Source organism: Lucilia cuprina, chromosome 4 (genome assembly GCF_022045245.1).
Source record: "Lucilia cuprina isolate Lc7/37 chromosome 4, ASM2204524v1, whole genome shotgun sequence".
Classification (NCBI taxonomy): Eukaryota; Metazoa; Arthropoda; class Insecta; order Diptera; family Calliphoridae; genus Lucilia; species Lucilia cuprina.
Window position 1 is genome coordinate 75,893,786 of NC_060952.1, and position 11,176 is coordinate 75,904,961.

Below are 11,176 nucleotides of genomic sequence, written 5' to 3' on the forward strand. Positions count from 1 at the left end.
TTAATTAAAATTTAGAAAAGAAAAAGAAATTAAATAAAAAATTAAAAAAAATATAAAGAAAACAAAATATTAACTAATTTTAAGTAAATACAAGTTTAGTTTGAAATTAATTTAACAAAGCAAAACCATAACATTTTTATTTTTAAATTTTTAAAAATTGTTTTTATTTAAATTCAAAACTAAACTGAACTAACAGCAAAAAGAAAGAAAAAAAATATTAAAAACTTTAATGCAAAAAAAAAAGAGAATAAATGGAAAACATTTAAAAAAAAAGTCATACAAAAAATTCTACTTGTAATTTAAAATAATAAATAAATACTTTATGCGTAACAATGTACACAGCCATATTTAAACAAAATAAATAAAATAATTTAAACAAAACAAAACCCAAAAAAGCAATTAATTTAAATACAATATATACATATTAATTAAATTATTTAAAACATTAAATGTCAGCAACAACAACAACAACAAATCTGATACCAACTAATCGTTTGCATTAATAAATTATTAAAAAACAAAACAAAAATAAAAAACAGAAAAAAAAAGAAATTAAATTTATACTTAAACATTTAGTTTGTAAACAAGTGACGCCGCCCTCTTGGCTCAATTTTAAATGCCTGCATTTATACATTTCTACTAGCAAACACACACATGCACACACACACACATCATGTGTGTGTTGTGTGTTTTTGCAGCCTCAAATGCAATAAATGTTTGCATTTAAAATTAAGCTAAGTAAGCGCACTTTTGTGTAAATCAAAAACAAATAAAAAAATTACAAAAAAACAAATAAAAAAAAAAAAATAAATAAATATAACTACTCAAACAAAAATAATCAAAATTAATTTGTTCATGTTAATTAAAATGTTTGGTTTGTAATGTCACACTGGGTTCATTAAATTGTAAGTGCTCTATTATTTAGCTTTTTTCATTCTTGTTGTTATTTTGACGTCATTGTGTTAATCATTCTAAATATTTTAGTGCAATGCTGTAAATTTTTGTATTAAATCATTTCTTTTTTACAGTTCAGTGCTAAGTTTAGAGGAAACTTAATTTCAATGTCTAAAACATTACACTGTGTAAGAAAAATTTTGTCACATTATTGTAACCAATAACCAATTCAATGATTATTAATGAAAACTAAATGTTTAAACAAAAATTTAAACTAAAGTGTGGAACTAGTGTTAGACTAACGAAATGTCGTCTCAAAAAACACAATTCTTGATTATTTGCTAATCATAGAGTCGTGTGCTTTGGCACTGTAACATCTTAATATAAAGAACGTCATGAGCTCTGGCAATAATAACATTAAAAAGGTGACGAACTGCTATAGGAAATTGACGACTTCAGATTCTTTACTTTTCTGATCAGTTTCATATTTTGATAACTCGTAGTTGTAAACGAATTACATTATCTCCCCTTTATCATATTCATGGAACATAGAACTTAACTATAGTTAAGTGTGAAGAAGTGAACAGGAATTGAAAAAGAACTGAACTAGAACTAAACAAGAACTGAACAAGAACCGAACTAGATCTGAACTAGAACTGAACTAGAACTGAACTAGAACTGAACTAGAACTGAACTAGAACTGAACTAGAACTGAACTAGAACTGAACTAGAACTGAACTAGAACTGAACTAGAACTGAACTAGAACTGAACTAGAACTGAACTAGAACTGAACTAGAACTGAACTAGAACTGAACTAGAACTGAACTAGAACTGAACTAGAACTGAACTAGAACTGAACTAGAACTAAACTAGAATGATAACAAGCAAAATCAGTTATCATTATTTTTTGGCTTTTTATTTATTACGTTCATCTATTGTTTGCAAAAAAGTGAAAAATGAAAATGCCGTCGTCATAATCTGTAATGAAGTTCGCTGTTAATAATCATCATAAAACAATTCAAAATATTATTTATAATTACACTTTTAAAACATTCAACATTCAAGAAGTAAATTCTGCCAGCTGACAACTTAAATGGTTTATTTGTATTCAGTAGAAATATAAGAAAATCCGTTTTCATTTCACGCATATGAATGTACCAAGAACTTCTCATTACTGCTTCGCCACAACGTTGACTATTAATAGTAATAACTTCACCGAAATAGCAAATCACCAGCATTTCCACAGCTACCAAAAGTAAATAATTTGCCAATGATAATATTTTCATATAAGATGTATCAGCATTGATTGTCTAGCAAACAAATTTTAAGTTTAGTTGAGTTTTAGATGAATGAAAGATCACTTACCTTAACCGCCACAAATGCCACCAAACACATTAAAAATATTACCTCTCCAGTTTTGAAAAACCATATAATACTACAAAAATCATCCATTTTCTTTAAACATTCCAGTATATAACGATGATGATCAATGCAATTTTTAAATGCATTACGAAAATGATAGCGAAAATCTCGACGTTCTCCTCTATATGTTGCCGACGTTTCCAAAGTGTTAACATCACTTACTATTTCCTTGGAACAATAATATTCATTTACTTCTTGTACTTCAAATTCGGGAAGCTTATATGCCATTCTTTCAAAATAAATTAGATAGGAATAGTCTAGCTTTGAACAAAGTGCTGCAATTTTATTTTCTTACCTTAAATCCATTTGCGTAGGATTTCTTTTGATAGCAATTGTTGCTAAAATATTCTTGAGACTACAAAATAAAACATCATATTGTCCTGATATTAGAATACATAAGGTCATATGAAAACTACTTGAGGAAGAAAAAGCAGCTGCAACTTGTATTTGACCAACAGATTGAAGGAAATACATGGTTTCATAAATGATCGGTTGCTGACAGAAGGACGCAAAAATAAATATTAATTGCTCAGGAATATTTGTAGAATTACTTCTAAAAGGTATAATAGCTTAAAGAGATTAATTATAAATGATTTAAATGTAATTAAAATAAGTGATTTGTTCATGCAATCATTTCTGTCGATAAAAAAATGGATCAATTGAGACAACCCGAAGTGCATGAAATCTTATGTGAAGCACGCCGACAAGCAGATAATCTATGGCTATAATGTAGTTCTCTCTATGAAGCTCTCCATCTATTATGTTTAGCCGACACCGGGTCAGACAGTCACGAAAATAACTGATTCATTATAAAACGGCAAAGAATATGTGACCAGATAGGTTGTCATAATGTTTTACAATTAGGTTAGGTCCGAAGAAATACACCTAGGACGCTATCGGGACTGTTGAGCTCTCCTTATAGAAAAAAAAGTTTGACTGAATGAGTTATTTTTCAGTGTTTAAAAAACTCAGTTTCCTTAACGTAATTCCTAAGAATCTTCCAATCTGTGTTAGTCAGGAATGTTCTTTCCGCAATAACACCACTTCCAAGATATTTGGATCTAACTTCGACGAATGTCTGGCAGTGGCAAAGAAAGTGTTCCAGAGTTTTATTGTCCTCTCCACATGCTCTACATTCGTCTAAGTCCGCACGTCCAATTTTGCATAGATGTGCTCGTAATCCTGTGTGTCTACTCAGAATACATACCTTCAGACTTGCTCATTTTAAGGGGATTATTCGTCTTGATCTCATCAGGATCACCGCATAATATCTTCGTGGTTCCACCTATCAACGTTTCCGGGGCCTTGGTTGAAGTAGTACACATGGCACTACTTATACCCTTTCCTCAATTGAATATTTTACTATAGTTCTTAACCATTTCTCAACAAATATTAACACAAGTTAAAGTAATGAGACAAGATTATACTTTTCTAAGAGTTAAATCCGCGATCTTTGGCTCCAAGGTACTGTTCTCTATTTGATCTATTATGATCAGCTGAAGTTGTTTTATTTTACAAACGACCAGAATATGTGACCATATAGGAGGTAATAATAGTTTACTATAGTTCCTAACCTTTTTCCGACAAATTTCGAAAAAAAGTCAAAACCCTGAGACAAAGTTTTTTTAATGAGCTACGATGACCTTTTTTGAAGGGGCTCAGACAAAAATATTGGACACCGGGTGAAAAATTTCGTAGGCGTGAGTAATCTAACAATCTTTGACAACATTTATGAATTAAAACCATTACAGGGAGTTTAACTTATTTACATATTGATTTTGGGCAAATGAGCACTATGTCGCAGAATTTATCTGGTACTTTTAGACATTAATACCAAATAGAATACCATAATGAAGTGGAACCTTGTTATATATAAGAGAGCATTAAGCGAAAACTTTTCAAGAAGCTTGGCATTATATGACTCTCGGTTAAGGAGAGCATTGAAAGATCTTGTCTAAATCAATATTACCAGCCAAAAGGCAAATCCGTATTAGAAGAAATTATTAACCGAATGCTCTTCCAGAGGGCTGACCTAAACCATTGCTATTTGAAATAATAAAACAGCGAGTGAAACCACAAAGACCCTATTGCGAAACCCCAACGATAAGAGCGTAGAAATTTAATTTTTCTGATGTCATTGTGGTCTGGAACTCGAATAATAGTAACAGGAAGAAATAATTAACCGAATTCTATTGCAGTGAACTGACCACCGAGGACAGACTTAAACTACGGCCATTTGAAGTAATGAAACAGTGGTTGGAATCACAAAGATCTTAATGGGTAACCTCAGCGAGAATAGCACGATAACCCTCTGCTAATGAAAGTTTTATTTAATGGTAGTATTTCGATTGGATACAAGGGATTAGGGACAATTGCGTTGAGAATTATAATTTTGATTGTCATTGTGTTCTGGAACTCGAATCACAGCAGCAGAAACAATTATTAACCAAGGACTCACTTAAACTACGGGCTTTTGAAATAATGAAATAGTGGGTGGAACCGCAAAAATCTTATTGTGTAACCCCAATGAGCAGAGCATCATAACCCTCAGCGACTCTGAGTTTTGCTTTTGTTTGAGTGGACACAAAAATAAGGGGCAATAGTGTTAGAAATTTTATTTCTACGATTGTCATTCTGGTCTGGAACTCGAATCAATTGCTACAATTATAATTGAAAATACATTTCGAACGTTATATGTTTTAGTTGATAGACTTGAGAGATGCAAGAATGTCACAGATATTAGACAAACTAATAGAGACCAAAGTCATCTCTCCTGACCCTAGAGTTGCAACAATTTTTGAACCGTCAGTGTGAATTGATATTGCGTCTTCTTGAAGGTCAGTGTTTGTGGCCGAGTCGTCTCTTATTTAATGTTATTTTCGGAAATAACAACGATGAAATATAATCAATCAAACAGAAGACACGGTAAAGAGTCTACTTAGATAGTAAGATTACCTGATAATCAAAAGGATACCAACAGGTTAAAGGCAGACTACGATCTCCGTAAGTGATGGGTAAAATCAACCAGCATATGGCGCACAAATAACACGAATACAAATACAGTTTAATCCATTTGTTTGACATGGCTAAAGTATCGTCCATGGTGACGTAAGTAAAACCTTTTTATAGCATGAAACAAACATATTATTAACTATATGATATTCATTTCCGTTAATGACTAAACATACCAATGGCCGAACGTTGTTTGCAGTTAAAATTTATAAAATCCATTAAATCCTCTAATTTTTTTGGTCGCATGCGACGAAAATACAATTTCATGACAATGGTCCATAAATAAATAACTGTTTGCATTAAACAATTTACCAATAGTTCCAAGTCACCCGTGTGGTAATTCAGAAATATTGTGCAAATATACAAGACTGCAATGTGAATGCTGACAAAATATAGAAATATTTCAAATAGTATTTCCAACATGATGGCCAGATACGAAAGAGAGTACGGCAAATAGCGTTCCAAATGTATGCGATACATTTGAGCACAATACATATTGCGGCGTATATATTTAAAGTAATCTTGGCGTTGAAACATGCTTCGGAACACCTGCTGACTCCCTCTAGATTAATACTGACGGTTTCTATTCAAATTCTATTTGTTTTTATTTGTTATAGAGTATCAACTCTGTAACCTTTTGCAAAAAGTTCTTTATTAAAAATGCAAAATTTAAATTACATTTTACTATATCGATATGCATTTTAAATGAAAAGTCCACCTAAAAAAAACTATTTATTGAAATGGTAAATAGGAGAGTGGACATTAAGGATTTAAATTATATCTGTTTAAATGATTATAAGTTGTAACACCACAATTATATTGTGTAAACATTTTAGCAATTTGAATTTTGTTTATAAACAATTATTAAAAGTAAGGGGAAACTAAACTAGTTACGTGGCACCTTCGTAGGTGCTGTACTTTCATTTATCTCGTTCATCCAAATTCTGTAACAAAGTCAAGAAAGAGAAAGCTGTGGATAATATCTGAAAGGAATAAAAGTCCTTTAAGAAACTTTAATTTAATTATTCACTATTACTTACACTTTTAAAACATTCAATATTTAAGGTTATAATTTTTCCAGCTGTCAACTGAAAAGGTCTTTTCGAATTCAAAAGCACGAAAATATAATCAAATTTTATATCACACATATAAATGTACCATGGAATTCTCATTAAAGCCTCACCACAACGTTGACTATTAATATAAATCAGTTCACCAAAATAGCAAATAATTAATAGTTCCCAGATGACCAAGAATAAATATTGGGCTAGTGATACAATCTTCATAATTGAATTAGCACTGGTAGACTTGGGAAAAATATTCATAAGAAAAAACTAATTCCAATTAACACTTTAATACCAACTTACTTTAACCGATACAAATGCCACCAGACATAATACAGATATAATTTCTCCCGTTTTGAAAAACCATATTGGACAATAGAAATCTTCCATTTTATGCAGACATTCTATAATATAACGATGATGATCAATACATTTCTTCAGAGCATTATTAAAATGGTAACCGAAATCTTCTCGCTTTGAAATTTTTGTACTGCGGACTAGAGTATCAATATCGCAAGTTTTTTCCTGGGAGCAATAGTATTCACCGATTTCGGATTTTTGTAGTTTGTACAGCTTTCTGTAGTAGAAACAAGTATAATATAAATTTAAAATCATAAATAACATGTAAAATATTATAGTGGGGCGTGGCCGATCATATAAAACCCTACACCTGTTACAAAAAAAGATTTATTCAATTCACAATTGGTGTTGTACGGTTGTATCGTTTGAGAGTCTTGAGATATGCAAGAATGTAAGCTTAGATGATAATGGTTGACGTTTCGAGGTCGTATGTTTCTTGTAGTAGTAGTATGTCGTGATTTTTTTATTATTGATTTGTTTTTGTTTCAAAAAATTTTATTTGAAAAATGCCATACAACCCTACAACGATACGACATCAGTTGTGAATTGGACAATTGTGATTTAGTTTTCATAGTAAAGCATTTAGGTTGAATTGTACCTTGCCTTAGATATACTTAAGCCATTTATTGTTGAATAAAATTGTGAACACTTAAGTCAAATTTTGAAGGCGGCTTTTTATAGGGGCTAGGGTCAAATGAGGCACTATATTACATAGGGGGTTGTCAAGGTTAGTATAGAACTTGGTTTTGTAGCTTTTTGTCGAGATACGAGTATATTAAACATTAATTATAACTATAGAAGATCTTGCGCCAAATTTTATTGAATTATTTTTAAAATTGCGACGTGTAGTTTGATTGCAAAGTTTACAATACCTATTCTACAGTTCAGTTGTATGGGGGCTAGTTAAAATAATGTACCGATGTAAACCATTTTTAATAGGCTTCGTTCCTGGGACGAAAACATAATTATGAACTTAGGCGAAATAATAGATCGATGTTAACCATTCTCAATACGCTTCGTCTACGGTACTATAGAAGATCTTGCGCCAAATTTCATTGAATTATATGCAACAATGCGATCTGTAGTTTGATTACAACGAAACTAGTATCTCTGGTGTTGGAAATTACGAACAACCTAAACAGAGTCGTTGACTTTTTAATGAGGCCTTCTGTAGCGGTACAGAACGACTTGTCTGTGTTTAATTATGTCTTTTTCGACAATTGCCCCAATCTTTATTCAAAAGGACTATGAGCAGAGATGAGATGTGTGCTGTCTTGGCAGCATACCTATTTCGGTGTAATATGCTATAAATTTTAGTATAGGTACTAGATCAGTGGGCCTTTTAAACCACTAGGTCTCAATGGTATTATTAAAGCTAAACATCAGCACAATTATGCCCTATTTAATCTGGATATTATATAAGAGCTGCTTTCACTGGTCATGTATCTCAGAATCATGCACCAATTGTGGGAGAAGGAAGGCTTTACATACTCGTCCGATAAATTTCGGAAATGCCAGTCTGTCGTTTTTCATCTTAATAACTATGGAGAGGATTATTGATCTTCATCCTACCCGACTTTCTTTATCTTAACATGTGAACATATGAAAGGAAAATCTGTTGAGACTGTGTTAAGTTCACTTATAGAAAAAACTTTAGAGCTTTAAGAATTTGCATTTGTAGCCATTTTAGATAATGACCAATGTGCTCCCAAGAGCAATTTGTCAACCGTTAGTTATTCACTTTTAAGTTTAGATTGATTCTCGGTTGTGCTAGACATATGACATATGCAGGCGATGTAACAGTTGCTGTCTCTGACAAAGGTCGTGCTACTATCTTCCAATGCCTATAAAACTCACCTAGACAACTTATTTTGTGGAGCACTGCTATTATTTCCTAGATGCTAAAAGCGGAACAAATTACAGAGTATAACTGCAGATTAGTAAAATGTGGTTTTATGCAAAGATTGGGTATGGAGTTTTCCTGATGTTTTCTGGTGCTCTCTGATGTCTACTCTGTTTTGATAAAGCAGATGATTTGATAGAATGGATGGAATAATTGATGGATTTAACGGATGAATTGATGATGTGCTAAATAATGGTTTAGCAAGAGGGGACGTTGGGAGTTGTGATGCGTCACTGCCCTTTCTAGCATTTATCAGCGATTATCCTACATGGCTGACATGCATAACTTATTAGGGTGGGTCTTTGTGAATTAAAGTCTTGTCGCATAATATTATCCGTGTTTCGGACTACCAATAACGCCCCTCTAGGTGCTCTAGGTGAATCGATACAGATATCTCAGTAGTGTGGTTGGGCGGCATTATTGTCGGTGTTAGATTGACCTTGCTTATGACACCTGTCCTTCCCCAACGGTGTAACTAAAACAAGATATAAGATAGCTCGGGTACACCTATATGGACCGGACATCCATATATGTAAATTACAACTTGTGTAAGATACACAAAGGATCAGAGGTGAGTTGTTGCTTAGTTTTACTCACGCAGTGGATGAAAAATACCACCGTGAAATAGGCCGTCAAGATAAGTGTTCACGTAAAGCAATATCACACACTTTACAGGGAATCCGAATTTGTACTAAATTTGAACCACCGATTAGATATCTTTCAAAAGTCTGCAAGATTTGAACCTGAAATCGGAAATTTCATCAGTTCATATTATAAGGCTTAATAACGTGAGAGGCTAGGTTGTAAATAATTTGTGTGGCTGCCATTAATTGTGATTCCACACATACCAGTAGTAGTAAATTTATATTCCAGATAAGATCTGGGTCAGTACAAAAAATCTAGTGAAATCGCTGATTTGAAAATTGTATCGTCATACCTCAATTCAATTTGCTTTCTTCTATTTATAGCAACTGTTGCTAAGACATTCTTAAGACTGCAAAATAAAATATCATATTGTCCAGTTATAAGAATACATAAAGTCATATAAAAACCACTTGAGGCAGAAAATGCAGCGGATACTTGTGTTTGGCCAATAAATTGTAGAAAATATATGAATTCATAAATTATCGGTTGCTAATGGGAATAGATGAGATACATGGAATTAAACAATTTATGTGATTAATATTTTCAATTAAAAATACACCTTATAATCGAAGGGATACCAACAGGCTAAAGGTAGACTACGATCGCCAAAAGTTATGGGTAAAATCGACCAAAATATAGTGCCCAGAAAACAAGAATATGAATACACTTTAGTCCACTTATTCGATTTGACTATAATTTTGTCCATAGTGATGTAAGTAAAACCTGTAAAGGAAATATGTCAAATGACATTTCAAAAACTTCCGTTAGTTAGAGTTCCAACACTTACCAATAGCCGAACGTGTTTTATAGTTTAAATTGATAAAATTAAATAAATCCTCTAGTCTTTTGGGTTGCATGCGACGAAAGTATAATTTCACAATAATGGTCCATAAATAAATAATTGTTTGCATTAAACAATTAACAAATAATTCTAAATCTCCTTTGTGAAAATTCAAATAAATTGTGCACATATACATGATTGCAATGTGGAAGGTGACAAAATAGAGAAATATTTCCATGACTAATTCCAACAATATACCCAAACCACGCAGTCCCTTTGGCAATCGTCGTTCCAAATAAAAGGAATACATATAACCGTAATACATTATAAAACGTACAAATGTAAAAAGATCTTGACGTTTAATTGGCTTTTCCCCATCCTCAATTTTAACTTTAACAACAGTTTTACTCCAATATTTATTTGTTGGAAAATTCATTACTGAATTTTTATTTTTCAATTTTCGCTGTTTATAATATCTTTTAACAACTATACTCATTTCTTCTAAGTCTGATTATTTCCTAAGGTCAGAATATACTAGCAGAAACGACTAGCAAATTATTTCAATAGGTTGCAAATATTGTTTTATACAAAAAAAAATATTTTTAAACGTTCACACGTGCCTATCATTCATGTTTATGATTATAGGTTAGAAACAGTTTTATGCATAAAGTTATAAATGTCTACTTCAAAAGTTCACAGTGCTCACATTTGCAAATTTAGAACGATGAAATTCAAAATAAGAAGTCCTTAGTTTTAAACGATTTTTTGAATACACACAGTATTAAAACAATTGTTCAGGCTTCCTGCAGCATGGAAAGGAAAATATTCAATAAAGTTTCTGCTCATTAAGAAATTGTCAACTTTTGTTCACAATTTCCCATTATATTATATATTTTAAACTATACTAGACTAAAGACTAGACTAAAGACTAGACTATAGACTAGACTATAGACTAGACCATAGACTAGACCATAGACTACACTATAGACTAGACTATAGACTAGACTATAGACTAGAGTATAGACTAGACTATAGACTAGACTATAGACTAGACTATAAATTAGGCTATAAACTAGACTATTGACTAGACTATA

General features: G+C 31.9%; 1 protein-coding gene across 1 annotated transcript; it reads right to left on the reverse strand.

The window, feature by feature from the left end:
- Positions 1-1,825: 1,825 nt before the first annotated feature.
- On the reverse strand, positions 1,826-9,753 carry LOC111683789 (odorant receptor 83a-like; the record flags this gene model as incomplete). The annotated part of the gene is made up of 10 exons (XM_023445894.2): positions 9,594-9,753; positions 6,697-6,970; positions 6,370-6,636; positions 6,254-6,312; positions 5,506-5,891; positions 5,273-5,436; positions 2,613-2,812; positions 2,261-2,546; positions 1,936-2,205; positions 1,826-1,873 (listed from the first exon to the last, which is right to left on the reverse strand). Coding segments are annotated over exons 1-10 (2,061 nt in total), but the record flags the coding sequence as incomplete, so codon positions are not given.
- Positions 9,754-11,176: the final 1,423 nt, after the last annotated feature.